The sequence below is a fragment of the Oncorhynchus kisutch genome, linkage group LG3, assembly GCF_002021735.2.
Source record: "Oncorhynchus kisutch isolate 150728-3 linkage group LG3, Okis_V2, whole genome shotgun sequence".
NCBI lineage: Eukaryota > Metazoa > Chordata > Actinopteri > Salmoniformes > Salmonidae > Oncorhynchus > Oncorhynchus kisutch.
The window spans coordinates 28,659,992-28,678,381 of NC_034176.2; the positions used below are offsets into that span (position 1 = coordinate 28,659,992).

General features: G+C 42.5%; 1 protein-coding gene across 2 annotated transcripts; it reads left to right on the top strand.

The window, feature by feature from the left end:
- Nucleotides 1-431: 431 nt before the first annotated feature.
- LOC109872056 (phytanoyl-CoA hydroxylase-interacting protein) lies at nucleotides 432-8,226 on the top strand. Of its 2 annotated transcripts, none has more exons than XM_020463148.2 (5): nucleotides 432-700; nucleotides 4,857-5,036; nucleotides 6,696-6,870; nucleotides 7,023-7,140; nucleotides 7,231-8,226. In XM_020463148.2, the coding sequence occupies exons 2-5, from the start codon at nucleotides 4,869-4,871 to the stop codon at nucleotides 7,772-7,774; spliced, it is 1,005 nt and encodes a 334-aa protein (XP_020318737.1). In that variant the 5' UTR covers nucleotides 432-700; nucleotides 4,857-4,868; the 3' UTR covers nucleotides 7,775-8,226. The 2 variants fall into 2 exon arrangements, with proteins under 2 accessions (XP_020318737.1, XP_031676070.1); XM_031820210.1 differs by having other exon boundaries at nucleotides 538-700; nucleotides 4,860-5,036.
- The last annotated feature ends 10,164 nt before the right edge of the window (nucleotides 8,227-18,390 follow it).

Consider the following 18,390-nt stretch of genomic DNA (forward strand, 5'->3'; position numbering starts at 1 on the left):
AACATCCTCCTCAGAACCCAGCTAGGGGAGGAGGAGAATAGAGAGAGAGGGGGAGCATGTAAACATCCTCCTCAGAACCCAGCTAGGGGAGGAGGAGAATAGAGAGAGAGGGGGAGCATGTAAACATCCTCCTCAGAACCCAGCTAGGGGAGGAGGAGAATAGAGAGAGGGGGGGAGCATGTAAACATCCTCCTCAGAACCCAGCTAGGGGAGGAGGAGAATAGAGAGAGGGGGGGAGCAAGTAAACATCCTCCTCAGAACCCAGCTAGGGGAGGAGGAGAATAGAGAGAGGGGGGGGAGCAAGTAAACATCCTCCTCAGAACCCAGCTAGGGGAGGAGGAGAATAGAGAGAGGGGGGGAGCATGTAAACATCCTCCTCAGAACCCAGCTAGGGGAGGAGGAGAATAGAGAGAGGGGGGGAGCATGTAAACATCCTCCTCAGAACCCAGCTAGGGGAGGAGGAGAATAGAGAGAGGGGGGGAGCATGTAAACATCCTCCTCAGAACCCAGCTAGGGGAGGAGGAGAATAGAGAGAGGGGGGGAGCATGTGAGGTAGAGAAAGGAGACAGAGACGAAGAGCGAGCACGAGGAGAGAAAGAGCAAGTGAGAGGGAGAGAAGGAAAGAGAGTGAGAGTGTTCATTTCACTTCCTAATCGGTTTTCCTGGGGATCTATCATCGACTGCAGAAGAAAAGAAAGAGGTATGATAGAATAGATTTCTGCTCTTATCTTCTCTGGTTAAGGACCTATTGCACTTTTTACAAAGACACTTATTCACCACACAGAGGTAAGGCTATATATTTAGTCAGTCTCCTCGTGCATCAAGTGTTCATAAGTTAAACAACAGCTATTGTTGAGCCACTGTAAGAAGAATTACAGTATGTTTGTTTATATGCTTGAAATGGCATAGTCTATTTTTCCATGCTTATTACCAGGGCATTCGCCAGGTACTGTTTGACACTATGTAGATCCATCGATCCACGGATAATGTGAGTGAGGTTAATACTAGAATGCTTGTTTGAGTTTCTTATTATTGAGGTATAATGAATCCTCATATTATGCGATAAGGCATATCTTGGAAATGGCTATTTGTCAGGGTTATAATGTCTAGTCAATGAACTCAGCTGTGGTACAGGTATTTAGAATTTAAGAAAATGTTGTTCCGTTCGCAATGCAGGTGTGATTATCATCAGCCCATTAGTGGAGATCTGACTATGACTGCCAGTGTCATTAATAACCTGCCTGAAATTTGGATTAAACAGTCAATCACAATCACCAACAAGCTTTGAGAGATTACAAGAACGACTGTGTAAATAGGATCCTATTTGAGAAAATGTTGTTCTGTTCGCAAAGCAGGTGTGATTATCATCAGCCCATTAGTGGAGACCTGACTATAACTGCCAGTGTCATTAATAACCTGCCTGAAATTTGGATTAAAAAGTCAATCACAATCACGAACAAGCTTTGAGAGATCACAAGAACCACTGCGTAAATACGATTATTTTTGTTGATAGGATAATGATTACCACACGATGATTACCACACAGTGATTCAGTGTAGAGTAGATCATAGGAGGATACAATTCAATTGAGATCATACATTCCCTCTTCCATATGATCTGATCCAGAGCAGAACACACGCTCCACTTGCCTCTCCATCGCTTCACTTCCTCAACCTCAGTCAACTGACTGTCACTTATGTATGACACTCCCCCTTAGGATGCATTATCTGAATTTATCTGGTCTTATCTGATAACCACTGCACTAGTAGAAAAATGTATCACAGGCATGGAGCTGCTTTCTGTGCATACACTATTCAGTGTATTTTTTATTTATCCTTCATTGAACTAGTTAGGAACAAATTCTTATTTACAATGACGGCCTAGGAACAGTGGGTTAACTGCCTTGTTCAGGAGGCAGAACAACAGATTTCTACCTTGTCAGCTCGGGGATTCGATCCACCAACCTTTCGGTTACTGGCCCAACGCTCTACCACTACGCTACCTGCCTCCCCTGTATGCAGCAGCATTCATCACAACACTGTCACAGCACAGTGGTAAAAGGGGTCTTTGGCTGTCCCCAAAAGAGAACCCTTTGAAGAACCCTTTTTGGATCCATGTAGAACCCTTTCCCCGGAGAGTTCTACATGGAACCCAAAAGAGTTCTACCTGGAACCAAAAAGGGTTCTCCAATGGGGACAGTCAAAGAACCCTTTTGGAACCCTTTTTTCTGAGTGTAATGTATGTATCAGGGTTCTACATCAATGGAGAATGAGTAGTATGCCCTTTGCCGTTCCCTCTGTGAACACATTACAGCTTTACATTACAAAGTGAGCAAAACTGTCAAATGTGGTACTATCAAAGATCAGAGGCCAAAATATGAATGTTCACATTAAATTGCTTTAACCCATAATGCAATTGATCTATGTAAAGCTCAGTAGTCTGTTTTCTTCTTACAAATCTAAATAGCTGATTTATGGCCAATTAGATTTGGAGTGGACTCACAGTGCCATGAATTCTCTCTCACTGTTTGCATACTGATAAATAAATAAGAGTGCAAGCAGGACTATTTAAACGATGTGGGGAACTTGCGTTTGAACTGTGTTCAGACATATTCAGTCAGAAAGTGGTACAAGCACGACTAGGGAATATGAGGCTTTGATGGTTGTCCTATGAGAATCTCTTTTTGCCATAAATGCTGTGTGTGGAAGGAGAGGGAGAGGAGCAGGCAGCAGCTGGGTAACACAGGAGACCCAGGGAGGGAATGTGCGTGGTGCCACAACCAGCTTCCCCAGCCCCGTGTAAAAGAGATAGCTCAAACGTTTCACAGCTCTGCGGCTTTAATGAGCTGCCGCGCTGCAGCATGTCCATCATGAGGTGGACCAGAACATAACACCTCTCCAGGCCACATACAGTGCGCAGATGCAGTACAGCACTACCCATCATGTTCACCCATGTGTGACACAGCCAACCTAACACAAACCACACACTCCGTCTCTCCACCATCCACTCACTGTAACATCCACTCTCACTAATACACAAGCAGCACACAATATAGCAGAGATGCTGTCTGTACAACTTACTGTTTATTGCTAGCAGCATACTGCTGAGCATCTTACTGTTACAGCATATGTTATGTGTGTTTGGGCTTATAATCGGGGAATGGGCCATATGTTATGTGTGTTTGGGCTTATAATCGGGGAATGGGCCATATGTTATGTGTGTTTGGGCTTATATTCGGGGAATGGGCCATATGTTATGTGTGTTTGGGTTTATAATCGGGGAAATGGGACATATGTTATGTGTGTTTGGGTTTATAATCGGGAAATGGGCCATTTGTTGTTGGTGCAAAGCTGTTGTCATTATGAAATGGGAGTAAAATAGTACATGGAAGGTAATGAAGGATGAGAGGGTTATTAAAAAGAGCTATATTGTATTATAAGCAATATTGGCACTTAAAAAAAAAATATATATATATACAATGATAATTACTCTCAGAGAGAGACTGAGAGAGTAAAAACAGCAAGAGTAGACAAGTTGATGCCTCCCATGCCTGTCTTTCATACTCACAGCAGGCAGGAACGGAGAGGAAGATGCATTTTCCCCCCTGGAAGGCACATCCATGGCATCATCAATTCAGCAAAGGGAAGGTGACAGCTAATCAAACACAATAGGCTGACCCACAGATTACACACAGTCCAGTCTTCAAGGCTATGTGCACCAGCCTGGATCCCCTGGCTGTTATTGGCATTAATAAGACCATAGGTAACCGTATGGTCTCACTTTTTCTATTTATCCCAACACTTCAGAGGCCATGAAACATTTTGAGATTTTCCCTGAGCTGCACCCTTCCTGCTTACTCAGCTTTCATTGTGCTCTGAAGACCATTGGAAATCAATTACATCAAAGGTGATTAACAGAACTTATGAGTCAGATTTAGTTTAACTTTCCTTAAGGAAAACTCTATGACTGTAGGACCATGTCCTCAGATTTGCAGATTAGGAAAATTAGGTGATGTGAAGCTAGAGGATATAGTGAACACAGGAGTCAAATCTGACTGGTTGCCAGGAGACTGGCGTTGGTGGATTATGAAATACGTCTCAATGCTTTACATTTTCCCAGGCATGAACAGGGACTTTGACAAATTGTAACTAATCCAACAGTCGATACAGCCAAGCTGTGTGACATCTTGTTTCATCCATTAGTACTAAAAGTCCCAATGGATTTAGAATGATTCAAAAGGAAGGAATTGAGATCGGACATGGGACAATATTGCAATGTAGCTATCTAACGGTAGGTTATTTTATGATGTAAAATGTTGCCAGTCCTGTACCCAGAGGTATTTACTATGCAGGTCTATGGCAAATCCTCCCCTTGGTGATCAAGCAAAGAAAAAGGCAAAGGTTTTCATTTGGACAAGGTTGTCTAAGTAAGAGAAACCACTGCATTGCTCCTTGTGCCTCCCCTACTGCTGGTCAGATGTATTCATTTGAATGATAGGTATGATGTGCAATGAATAGATTGTTTTTTAGATCGAAATGCCAAATAAATATGGGTGATTTTTAAGGTTTCGGGAAAAGTGGAGTGAATAGTGCCACTTTTTAGGATGTCTAATATAAATGAATGTATTTATGGTTGTTTGTAATTTTGTCTTGCCTTTTAATCATTATGTGTGTTATTGTTTTTACCACCGAGGACCACTTTGGAAACAAGCAATTTAATTAAATATTTTAAGGGATATCCTCAGGATCCACATTGTACATTTTGTTGTATATGTCTGTTACACAAAAATAAATTACATTTACAAAAATGTTCAAATCTGATCCCATCATATGACCCTCCTTTCTCTTCTTGTTCAGCAGCTAATAACAATGGATACAGCCCTTTCCACCCCCAATAATATCCAGATATGTGAGGTGACCTGCGATTCCTTCCGCATCGCCTGGGACATGACCCCTGAGGATACTGCCAGGGCCACACACTTCTTCATAGACCTGAGCCGCAAAGAGAGCAGGGATCCCAACCGCTTCAAACACAGGGTGTGTCTGACAGATTGTCACTGCTTTCCCCCCTCATAAACCTCCCCAGGCCCCCCAGGCTTCCCCCATGACTCAATGACTATTACTCTTTCCACCGATAGTGACTCTGACTCCCGCTGTCTAGATCCATGTTCTTTACTTCTCATCACAGGAGGCTGGGGAGAACGGCTCATAGTGATGGCTGGAATGGAGTGAATGGAATAGTTTCAAACACATGGTAACCATGTGTGTGATGTTTTTGTTACCATTCAAGCCATTACTATGAGCCTGTCCTCCCCAATTAAGGTGCCAGCAAACCGCTTGTTCTAATCCCTCCATGTCCTGTTCTCCAATAATAGACATTTCACTGCAACGTGATGTAATATGTTTTGATATAACCCAAGATAGCATAGACATGAGACAGTGTCTATGCAGAACAATAGATAAAAGCCTGGTAATGAGTGTATCTGACTCTGCAGCAGTTACAACCCAGAGAGCAGTGCCCTTTAAGTCACTTCCAGTGGAGGAGAATGAGAATCTTGTGCTGCAAAATAGCTTTGGGCAAGTGACTCATGGGCACATTCGCTTCCTTTTGAATGGCCAGAAAACGGACAAAGCCTAAAAACTACAGCTCTGTTCTCTTTACTGTGAACTGCGATTTTATTCCAGACCAGTCACTGAACTGAGTTTCTGTATACTACCCATTTGTTTCTTCATTTTCTATCTCTCAGCATCATGTTCAAAAATATAGACCTAGCTAATTGCAATCAGTATTTGAAATACAAGAACGATTGAAATAGAAAATTAAGTGGCCATTTGTTATTTACAATGGGATCCTTTCAAACAGACTGAAATTATGCACTATAACATTTACTCTTTAGTAATTTAGCAGACGCTCTTATCCAGAGTGACAGCATACATTTTATTACTTTTTTCGTACTGGTCCCCTGTGGGAATCGATCCCACAACCCTGGCACCATACCCTACCAACTGAGCTACATGGGACTACAACAGATTCAATCTGCTACTAAAACAGATTCAATCTGTTTACTGTTGGAAGGACTTTGGGCTATTACTTGAGGTTAGCTCTTATCATAATACCCATGAAATAGAAAGTTATGACAGTGGGAGAATTTGAATAATTGAAATGAAAGATGTCATGCTCAGTCATTCCTGATGGGTGTTTCTGAGCCTTTCTTACATCAACCCTACTCTAGCCACACATGAGATACTTGAATAACTACTTTGGTACAGTTCTCTATTTAATATAATCTTCCAATGCCTTTACAAAAGCCCCTGATTTATGTTGTACACAGCTGTTCAGGGTTGTGCTGCGCTTGATTGGAAGTGTGTTTCTATCACTCGGAAATCAAAGCAACACAAACAAACTTGCACCAGGGTGGTTGCCATGGTTATGTGGGCCCTGTGAGCTTGTTTTAATTAGCTGTGCTTCTTAGAGGCCCTGGCCAAAACAAAGCCACTAATTTGATTAGATATACAGTAGCTTAACTAGACCAGTTTGTACCAGAATATGCTAAAGAAATGTATAATCCATGAGTGTGTTTACATAAAACATTTAGACCTACTGCCAATCCCATGTTTTACCTATGAAATGCTGTATTGTAGTAATTCAACTGATGAGTCACTTGAATTAACATGTATCCCTGTTTCACCCATCAGGATGTGCCCACCAAACTGGTGGCCAAGGCAGTGCCTTTACCCATGGCAGTGAGAGGTCATTGGTTCCTGAGCCCACGGACAGAGTACTGTGTTGCTGTGCAGACTGCAGTGAGACAGGCAGACGGAGAGTACCTGGTGTCTGACTGGAGCCAGGTGGTCGAGTTCTGCACAGGGGGTATGTCATAGAAGTACATCGATTTCTATAGTAGGACATTTACCAATGTAATGCAGGCCTTATGACCTGCTGTAGCGTATTGATTCAATTGAATATGCCTACAAAGGATTTGAACAAGGAACTTCATAATTGACTGTTTTTGTATGAAACAGATTATGCCATGGACCACCTCAAACAGCTCCTTGGTAAAGCACAGGGTTCTGCTGGAAGATTGCTGCGGTTCTCTGTGTTCTATCGCAACCAGCACCCTGACTACTTCCACTATGTCAGGTCAGTACTATACCATACTCTGTAAATACACACACGTATAGGGATGTACTTGTGAAGTTCAATAACAAAATGTTTCTCCTTTTCTGTTAGAACTGAGTGCGGGGGGCTGATGCGCCCAGCCCTGAAAGACAATAGTGGAAGTCACGGCTCCCCTATCAACAGCAAACTGCAGGGAGTCTTCCTCAGCTGCAACACTGAGTTTGACACAGGTCTTCCTCCAAACGACTCCCCCTACGGCCCCCTGCGTTTCCAGATCCCGGCCGGGAACCTGCTGAATCCCAACACCAATCTTTACTTTGCTGACTTCTACTGTATGTACACAGCCTATCACTATGTGGTGTTGGTACTGGCCCCTTCTGGCTCAGAGGGGGATAACTTCTGCCGTAGTAGTCTCCCACTGCTGGACCTGACTGCCAACCCCTTCCTGACATACATCCCACCCCAGAGGCAGGGAGAAGACCCCCTGTTCTGCCACGCCAGTGATGTCATCCTGGAGGTGCTCTACACAGAGCCGCTGTATCTGGAGCAGGGCAGTGTGCTGGAGATCAGTGGCCACCACCAGATGAGCCAGACTACAGCCAACGCCAAGAAGGACCCCAGCTGCAAGGTGTGCAACATCAGTGTGGGCCGCTGAGAGAACTGACTGGACTGACAGGGTTTAGAGAACAATGAGGATGTATATCACCATCGTTGCAACAACAACAACAAAAATAACTTGATAAATGGGCTGAGTGATTTAATCCATCTAGTAGTGTAAGGGACAGTAACACAACTGGGACAGCCCATCTCTTGGAGTATGTGCATGCTGCTTCCCCCATCCCTCCCCAGAATTGCAAATCTCCATTAGCCTCTGTATTAGCCTCCACTGCTGGAGAAAGCTGAGATGTACACGTTGTGTTTGTCAGATAACATTACGTAAGATATCCATTTCTGTCTTCTCCTTACAGTACCTGTTGGTCTTAAGAGGATTCCAAGATGTCTTATACCTAAAAACACAGTCAATTTCATTTCTATTTGAAAACTTTCAAACATTATGTTATTCCGTTACATCTCATAAGTGAATAATAAAGATTTTATTTGACTGTAGGATGTCATTTGGTATACCAATGCCCTCATGAATGTCATGATTCCTGTGAAAGTCACACAGTAGCTGTGAATCATGGTACACAGGGAGCCATTCTCAGTGGTCAGGATGTCCAGTCACAGCTTGCCTCTGTCATCTTTCCTTTTGTCTTTTAGTCGATAAGTAATGATATGTCTTTGGCTGTCGAGATCAATGGAAGCATAATTCAAATAGAAACAATGCCTGCTCCCTATAGTGTCTGATAACAGGCTTTAGTCATGTGGGCACCAGGGAACACAATACTGGGATAAGATTAGCTCATACTCACTCTCCTTTGAGGGCTCTACACTGAACAAAAATATAGACGCAACATGCAACAATTTCAATGATTTTATTGAGTTACAGTTCATACAAGAAAATCAGTCAACTGAAATAAATTCATTAGGCCCTAATCGATGGATTTCACATGACTGGGCAGGGGCGCAGCCATGGGCATAGGTCCACCCACTTGGGAGACTGGCCTACTGGGGAGCAAGACCCAGCCAATCAGAATGAGTTTTTCCCCACAAAGGGCTTTATTACAGATATAAATATTCCTCATGTTTCATCAGCTGTCAGGGTGGCTGGTCTCAAACGATCTGCAGGTGAAGAAGCTGGATGTGGAGGTCCTGTGCTGGCGTGGTTACATGTGGACTGCAGTTCTGAGGCCGATTGGACGTAATGCCAAATTCTCTAAAATAACTTTGGAGGTGGTTTATGGTAGAGAAATGAACATTTACTTCTCTGGCAACAGCTCTGGTGGACATTCCTGCAGTCAGCATACCAATTGCACACTCCCTGAAAACTTGAGACATCTGTGCACAAGGTGCACCTATGTAATAATGAGCACGCTGTTTAATCAGCTTCTTGATATGCCACACCTGTCAGGTGGATGGATTATCTTGGCAAAGGAGAAATGCTCACTAACAGGGATGTAAACTAATTTCTGAGATCTTTTATTTCCCTTCATGAAACATTGGACCAACACTTTACATGTTGCGTTTATATTTTTGTTCTGTATAATTTTTTCACTTCAGTATTCCATGATGTACTCAGGATATCAAAGATTTCTGGGATATCCTGTCTACAGCAGTCACATGGACACTGAAATTAGCAGTCAGACAACCGTAAGTGTTTATGAGGCAATATTTCTTGGTTAAAACCTGGCAGTTACTCAACTCTGTTACTCAACACTTGGTCAGAGAGGAAGTGCACTGCACACTGACAGAATTATAGAAGACTGTAGAGAATCTCAGGCTTTCCCTCCAGCCATATTGTAAATATTATTATATTTTAGCTTTCGGTGAGCATGTTTGAAACTGTATAACCAGACCCATCTTCAATTTCCTAATGACTATTCTATCCTACTGACTCTTCTTCCAGAATGCAATTTACAGTGCAAGCAATGGAAAATATGAAAAACAGAACAATAGTTTATTTTAGCTGACATTTTAGCATATTACAGTTCACCTCAGATGAACTTAGTGAAGATGAGGGTCGAAGCATAAAATGTTACGGTGAAGTTCAGTGTAGCCTATTGCAGTCTTTCTGTTGTCCAGATTATGCCCCACGGCGTTATGCCCCAGGCTTGTCAAAGACAAACATGCTGTAGTTCTGTCCATTGCTATTGTCCCAGAATGGGGTGCTGTACTCATCAGGTAGATAAAACAAAGAATTGAATCTTCTCATCGAGCATGGGCAGGGTGATGTCAAATTCAAAGATGTCTGTGTCAGCTCCACCATAGCGCTCTTTAAGGAAAGCACAGGGTACATCTTGTTGGCAGTGCTAGGAGTCAAAGGTGATGCGGATTCACACAGCCTTCTGGAAGGTCTGGTTCTTCACACTGCAGTTCCCCAGGAGAACCATGCCCTCCCTCAACCTGGCACGGAAACACTGGAAGTCTGCAGAGGGCTGTGGGAAGCCCAGTCACAGCCTGCTCTCCTCAATAGATTTGCTGACAGTGCAGCTAGAACCATCCTCTGTCGTGTTGCGCCGCCTCTCTGGGCATGATGACCGTGGGTACATCCACTCCACCATTTAATAGTATATGTTGGCTGCAGTTAGGGACAAACCTTAGAGTCAGTGAAAATCACATGCTTTCTCTTAGCCTTGACTTCATCCTCACCACTCTCATTCAGAGGCACATGTCTGTCTGGGGAAAGTGCTGTAGGACTTAGCCTGCTCTGGGAGAGCTGCTCTGGCATGGGGGTTCTGATGCAGGGTCTCAGAGAGGATGCACAGAACAGCTGGCACAGTGGTGGACACTGGCTCCAGCACAGCCTTACGGCCATGTCCAGAGGACCCAACATCTGTAATACTCTTTGAAGGATAAAGATGAAGGTCAATAAGCAAAGAACAATCTTCTACAGCTTACTGATAAATCATATGCATCATGATCATATAACCATTCTTACGTTGTATAGGCCATCATCTGTTGTTTGGGAATATCTTCTGTAGTAAGAAGATCATAAAGGCATAGACTTCAGCTTGAAGGACACTCTTGAAAATAGGGTAAACACTGCATTGAGTCTCAGAGATACATAGCCTAAGACATTGATCTGCATGGACATATCGGTTCTAGTATTTGCTAACATATACAGTATGTCAAGACTACAATGCAATTAGAAAAACTGTTTTATGGAACAGCCTTGGGCCTCTATATGGTGAGTTACAACAAGACTTGTCTCGCTATCAAAAGAACATTTGACCAGTAATTGCAACAATCAACTTAAAAACACTAACTTACAGTTCATTCGAAAAAGTTGAAATCATCCTGTTGTTGTTATCTTTTCCTTCTCTCTTTACTGGTGCTGAACTAGTATCAGTAGTGTCTGCGTTTATATACCTCCTTAATTATCATGATATCTGGTGTATCCCGCCTTCCCTACTCTCCTGACCAATGAAGTTAACCTTACTCATCATTCTTAGCCAATAGTCGTAGCCTACAATTTCTACATGGTAGCACTCTAGGCCTGTCAATAATGGACACATTTTATTTTGTGTGAGGAGTTACTTAATTTGGTCCTTACTACTATTCATAACACTGGATGTTATTACCACCAATCACCTTTTCTATTCAGACCTAAATTGGAACAAGTCATAGGAGTCATTACTCAGCCCAAAACCTGACAATAAACACACATAAAAGCATACAAATACAAAAATGGTCAAGCACAGACTATGAGTCATGAATAAAAGTCAGTCGGTTATGAGGCTGCAGAGAGATATTGATTGTTGCTGATGTGGTGTTGAAGCTCGAGCTGCTTTCAGAAATTCAAACCTTCACTGATATTGTGGAAACAATTCCAATAATCCTGGCCTCTACTCCTGGCCATGGTGATCGATCCATGGTTCCACTAAGACCTGGGCCCAGGTCCAAGCTTTCCTCTGCCAGTGAACTCTCCAGACTAACTCTCCCCCCCAGTCCCTCCTCCTCTAGGATGCCAGTAGTCAGCAGGGACCTGCAGAGACATATAACATAACACTTTCCACACCTGATTTTCAGAATATATTTACATGTCAAAGAAAACTAGGTCACCTACAGTTTCTCTGTTCAACAGACAACAATATGTTGACGAGATAACATTGTATGTTTTTCTAATTTACTGCACATTCATAACATACTAGTGTTCTACTATCCACAGGGTACTGTTCTAGATCTGTTATTGACTGGGAAACAAAGTATGAATGTAAATGCTATCAGTGGTGAACTACACCGAGTGTACAAAACATTAGGAACACCTGCTCTTTCCATGACAGACTGAACAGGTAAATCCAGGTGAAAGCTATGATCCCTTATTGATGTCACCCGTTGAGTCCACTTCAATCAGTGTATATGAAGAGGAGGATCAGGTTACAGAAGGATCAGTATGTCTTGATGACATTATTTATCATTCAGAGTGTAAAAGGGCAAGACAAAAGGCTTAAGAACTGCAACACTGCTGGGTTTTTCCACGCTGAACCGTTTCCCGTGTGTATCACAAATGGTCCTCCACCCAAAGGTCATCCAGCCAACTTGACACAACTGTGGGAAGAATTGGAGTCAACAAGGGCCAGCTTTCGTCACCTTGTAGAGTCCACGCCTCGAAGAATTGAGGCTGTTCTAAGAGAAAAGGGGAGTGCAACTCAATGTTAGGATGTTGTTTCTAATGTTTTGTACTCTGTGTGTAGGGCAACTACACTGCACTATAAAGAGGATTGAATGTTAAAGGAGATGTGTATAGGCTAAACTTTCTCCAATTGTCTATTCCTGGTTCTCCCAATTACATGAAAGAAAAATACAATAAGCATGAAAAATATCCTGTGCTAAAATGCCTTATTACCACACAGAAATGCTGGACAACACCCCATTTCTTTGGGCCGTACCTGGACTTCGACCCAGTGATGTAGTGGTGCCTGGAGAAGTGAGTATACTAATTAATTTAGTATAAATTAATTTTGCTCTAATTTTGCTAACTCTCTCTCTCAAAGAGTGCAGCGTATAAAGTCAGAACATCTGCTGTCTCAGCCACTGCCTGAAACCCACGGAGTACCACAAGGCTTGATCTTAGGCCCTACGCTCTTCTCAATTTACGTCAACAACATTGCTCAGGCAGTAGGAAGCTCTCTCATCCATTTATATGCAGATGATAGTCTTATACTCAGCTGGCCCCTCCCCAGATGTTGTGTTAAATGACTACAACAAAGCTTTCTTGGTGTCGAACAAGCTTTCTCTGCCCTTAACCCTGTTCTGAACACTTCCAAAACAAAGATCTTGTGGTTCGGTAAGAATAATTAACCCTCTCCACATCAGTGTGATTACTACCCCTGAGGGTTTAGAGCTTGAGGTAGCCACCTCATACAAGTACCTGGGAGTATGGCTAGACGGTACACTGTCATTCTATTCATGCTAAGGTTAATCTAGACTTGGTTTCCTCTATTGTAATCGCTCCTCTTTCACCACAGCTGCCAAACAAACCCTGAATCAGATGATCATCCTACCCATGCTAGATTACGGAAATGTAATTTATAGATCGGCAGGTAAAGGTGCTCTAGAGCAGCTAGATGTTCTTTACCATTTGGCCATCAGATTTGCCACCAATGCTCCTTATAGGACACATCACTGCACTCTATACTCCTCTGTAAATTGGTAATCTCTGTATACCTGACCACAAGTGGGTCTGGGTGTATCAACCAGACCTACTAGTTGATGCTTATTTTGAAGAAGAAAAAAAAACTATTAAGGCATAACTCCCCCCTATCTGAGATGCCTACTGCAGCCCTCATCCTCCACATCAAATCAAATCAAATGTATTTGTCACATACACATGGTTAGCAGATGTTAATGCGAGTGTAGCGAAATGCTTGTGCTTCTAGTTCCGACAATGCAGTAATAACCAACGAGTAATCTAATCTAACAATTCCAAAACTACTACCTTATACACACAAGTGTAAAGGGATAAAGAATATGTACATAAAGATATGAATGAGTGATGGTACAGAACAGCATAGGCAAGATGCAGTAGATGGTATCGAGTACAGTATATACATATGAGATGAGTAATGTAGGGTATGTAAACAAAGTGGCATAGTTTAAAGTGGCTAGTGATACATGTATTACATAAATATGCAGTAGATGATATAGAGTACAGTATATACATATACATGAGATTAATAATGTAGGGTATGTAAACATTATATTAAGTAGCATTGTTTAAAGTGACTAGTGATATATTTTACATACAACACCCACTCTCCCATTGTTAAAGGTCCCCAAAGCACACACATCCCTGGGTCGCACCTCTTTTCAGTTCGTTTCAGCTAGCTACTGGAGCGAGCTGCAAAAAACAGTTTTATCTTCATCTCTTCATTCAAAGACTCAATCATGGACGCACTAAAACTTGTGGCTGACACGCATGATGTATTGTTGTCTCTACCTTCTTGCCCTTTGTGCTGTTGTCTGTGCCCAATGTTTTTCTTTTACCATATTTTGTGCTGCTGCCATGTTGTGTTGCTACCGTGTTGTTGTCATGTTGTGTTTAAAAAATAATCCCAGTAGGAACCCTTTTGCCTTGTGGTAGGCCATCATTCTAAATAATAATTTGTTCTTAACTGACTTGTCTAGTTAAATAATAAATAAATAAAGGCTCCCAGTGACACAATATGAATGACCTAAAATCTGTGCTGAGCATTAGGCTAATAATAGGCTAATAAACAGCCCCTTTTCAGGATCCTATCTTTCAAAGATTATTTGTAAAAATCCAAATAACTTCACAGATCTTTATTGTAAAAGGGTTTAACCCTTTCACCCGTGTGATGGTACGTGTGAAAGGGTTAAACACTGTTTCCCATGCTTGTTCAAAGAACCATAAACAATTAATGAACATACACCTGTGGAACGGTCGTTAAGACACTAACAACTTACAGACGGTAGGCAATTAAGGTCACAGTTATGAAAACTTAGGACACTAAAGAGGCCTTTCTACTGACTCTGAAAAACACAAAGAAAGATTCCCAGGGTCCCTGCTCATCTGCGTGAACGTTCCTTAGGCATGCTGCAAGGTGGCATGAGGACTGCAGATGTGGCCAGGGAAATAAATTGCAATGTCCGTACTGTGAGACGCCTAAGACAGCGCTACAGGGAGACAGGACGGACAGCTGATCGTCCTCGCAGTGGCAGACCACGTGTAACAACACTTGCACAGGATCAGTACATCCAAACATCACACCTGTGGGACAGGATGGCAACAACAACTGCCCTAGTTACACCAGGAACGCACAATCCCTCCATCAGTGCTCAGACTGTCCGCAAAAGGCTGAGAGAGGCTGGACCGAGGGCTTGTAGGCCTGTTGTAAGGTAGGTCCTCACCAGACATCACCGGCAACTATGTTACCTATAAGCACAAACCCACCATCACTGGACCAGACAGGACTGGCAAAAAGTGCTCTTCACTGACGAGTCACGGTTTTGTCTCAGCAGGAGTGATGATCGGATTCGCGTTTATCGTCGAAAGAATGAGCGCTACACTGAGGCCTGTACTCTGGAGTGGGATCAATTTGGAGGTCCATCATGGCCTGGGGAGGTGTGTCACAGCATCATTGGACTGAGCTTGTTGTCACTGCAGGCTCAACGCTGTGCGTTAATCTCGATGCTGTGCATTACAGGGAAGACATCCTCCTCCCTCACGTGGTACCCTTGCTGCAGGCTCATCCTGACATGACCCTCCAGCATGACAATGCCACACTGCTCGTTCTGTGCGTGATTTCCTGCAAGACAGGAATGTCAGTGTTCTGCCATTGCCAGCAAAGAGCCTGGAATCTCAATCGCATTGAGCACATCTGGAACCTGTTGGATCGGAGGGTGAGGGCTAGGGCCATTCCCCCCTAGAAATGTCCAGGGAACTTGCAGGTGCCTTGGTGGAAGTGTAGGGTAACATCTCACAGCAAGAACAGGCAAATCTGGTGCAGTCCATGAGGAGGATATGCACTGCAGTACTTAATGCAGCTGGTGGCCACACCAGATACTGACTGTTACTTTAGATTTTGACCCCCCCCATTTCTTCAGGGACACATTATTCCATTTCTGTTAAGTCACATGTCTGGAACTTGTTCAGTTTGTTTCTCAGTTGTTGAATCTTATGTTCCTACAAATATGTACACGTTAAGTTTGTCGACTGCGTTTATTTTCAGCAATGAGAGGACTTTTCTTTTTTTGCCGAGTTTAGTAGGTCTACTATTGAAACAGATAAATAAGGCTGTCAACTGGGTCAGAAATTCACAAGCTTCTGATTTGTTCCTTTTTTTACCTCAGGTTTTTGCTCGAAGTCATACTTTGTTGATAGTACAACAACAAAATTGGATGTTGTAAGTCCATAACAATGCTTAAACCACATCAGGAGACCACTGGGAATTTGTTTTGTGTAGTTATTAACCTTTAATTAAAGTGCACAGGCACCTAGCACTGTTGTTTGGTTAGAGGTGTTTCTGTAGCACATGAGATGGAGTTCGATGCAAATTATCATGATTTCATTCTGCCAGGTAGGCATAGGCTTCTTTGTAGCTAGTTAACATTTAATTGAGAAGGTTTTTGGGAAAGCCTTTCCATCTAAGGTACTAGAGTATGGTTAGGCCTATCATTAGCGTTGCTTAAACAGCATGATCATTACATAGGTGCACATTGTGCTGGGGATAATAAAAATGTGCATTTTTGTCACACAACACAATGCCACAGTTGTCTCAAGTTTTGAGGGAGCGCAGGAATTCTGGCACCAGATGTTGCTAGAATACGGAACATTCATTTATCTACCATAAACTGTCTCCAACGTCGTTTTAGAGGATTTAGAAGTCTGTCTAACCGGCCGACCGCAGATCACATGTCTGGCGTAGTGTGAGCAAGCAGTTTGCTGATGTCAACATGGTGCCCATGGTTGCGCTGGCATAAGCTACAGACATCGAACACAATTGCATTTTATTGATGGAAATTTGAACGCACAGATACCGTGACGAGATCCTGAGGCCCATTGTCATGCCATTCATCCACGGCCATCACGTTTCAGCATGATAATGCACAGCCCCATGATGCAAGTCAATCAATCAAATGTATTTATAAAGCCCTTTTTACATCAGCTGATGTCACAAAGTGCTGTACAGAAACCCAGCCTAAAACCCCAAACAGCAAGCAATGCAAATGTAGAAGCACAAATGTGTTCACAATTCCTAAAACCTGAAAATGCCCCAGTTCTTCCATGGCCTGCAAACTCACCAGACATGTCACCCATTGAGCATGTTTGGTATGCTCTGGATCGACGTGTATGATAGCATGTTCAAGTTCCCGCCAATTTCCAGCAACTTCACACTGCCATTGAAGATGGGTGGGACAACATTCCACGGGGCACAATCAACAGCCAGATAAGTCTATGCGAAGATGTTGCTCTGCATGAGGCAAATGGTGGTCACACCAGATAGTGACTGGTTTTCTGATCCAACACATTCATATCTGTATTCCCAGTCACGTAAAATCCATAGATTAGGACCTAATGAATGTATTTCAATTGACTGATTTTCTTTATATGAAAATCTTTGAAATTGTTACATGCTGTGTTTTATCTTTGTTCAGTATATTTTTGTTCAGTATATAAACACAAGTGCACAGATCAGGTTTCCAGATGAGATGCTGTAGCTAAATAGCTAAATGTCTCAAAGACCATGAGATGATATGGCAAGTGTGTGCATATGCGAGCACTCGTTTCAGCTGTTAAACTCGGTAAGCCAAGTGTAAGCCATCCTATCATTATTATGATCGAATCATTCAGACCATGCCATAACCATTCTCGCCAGCTATGGCATATGGTAAGGTGAATAGTTCAACTAAAGATGTGATATACAGCTTTCACTTTTGAATTGCTTCAGAGAAAAACAAAGTGATGTAGCAAATTTTCCCACCAAAATGAATGCACTCTCTCACGTACACAGTATGACTCAATGACCTAGTTATTTAGAAGAGGATGAGCTGCAATTCCCCATACCGTGACCCTGATGCAATTACTACCCGGGGTTGTTTGTTTTCAACGAGCCATAAAGAACCAACCCTGACCTGACATTGACTCAACTGGATGTAGCCTAATAAGGGAAAGAACCATGACTACTAAAAAAAGGGGCTATTAAATCCATTCTATCTTGCATCAAGTACAGTTCTCAATCACAAGCCCTTCATTATCAGCAACAATGACAACTTATGATTCAACATACTTCCATCATAATTGGTTAAACTATAAAAATGTATGTCTTATCATGAATGGTCACTATGTTTTTACTGATGTACTTGAAAAGAAAGAGGTATACTGGGGGTCATTGGATGTGTGTAAAAGTAATACATGTAATGATGCAGGCGTGTTCCTGAACAGCTGGTGTCTTTGTGGACCATTGGTGCACAGTTTATGGCTGATTAACCATAAGTTAACTAGGGGCAATGTGGGACAAGGTCCTATTTCTTAGACTTAAATACAATGGTGTCAAAAATATTAACTTCTTATGGCTGGGAGCAGTATTGAGTAGCTTGGATGAATAAGGTGCCCAGAGTAAACTGCCTGCTTCTCAGTCCCAGTTGCTAATATATGCATTTTATATTTAGATAGAAAACACTCTGAAGTTTCTAAAACTATTTGAATGA

What these genes read in the sequence shown, in the direction of transcription:
- LOC109872056 (XM_020463148.2), top strand. Translation starts at nt 4,869, where the DNA reads ATGGATACAGCCCTTTCCACCCCCAATAATATCCAGATATGTGAGGTG. An exon ending in CCAACCGCTTCAAACACAGG is followed by an intron (nt 5,037 to 6,695) that starts GTGTGTCTGACA and finishes TTCACCCATCAG; the next exon opens with GATGTGCCCACCAAACTGGT. An exon ending in GACTACTTCCACTATGTCAG is followed by an intron (nt 7,141 to 7,230) that starts GTCAGTACTATA and finishes CTTTTCTGTTAG; the next exon opens with AACTGAGTGCGGGGGGCTGA.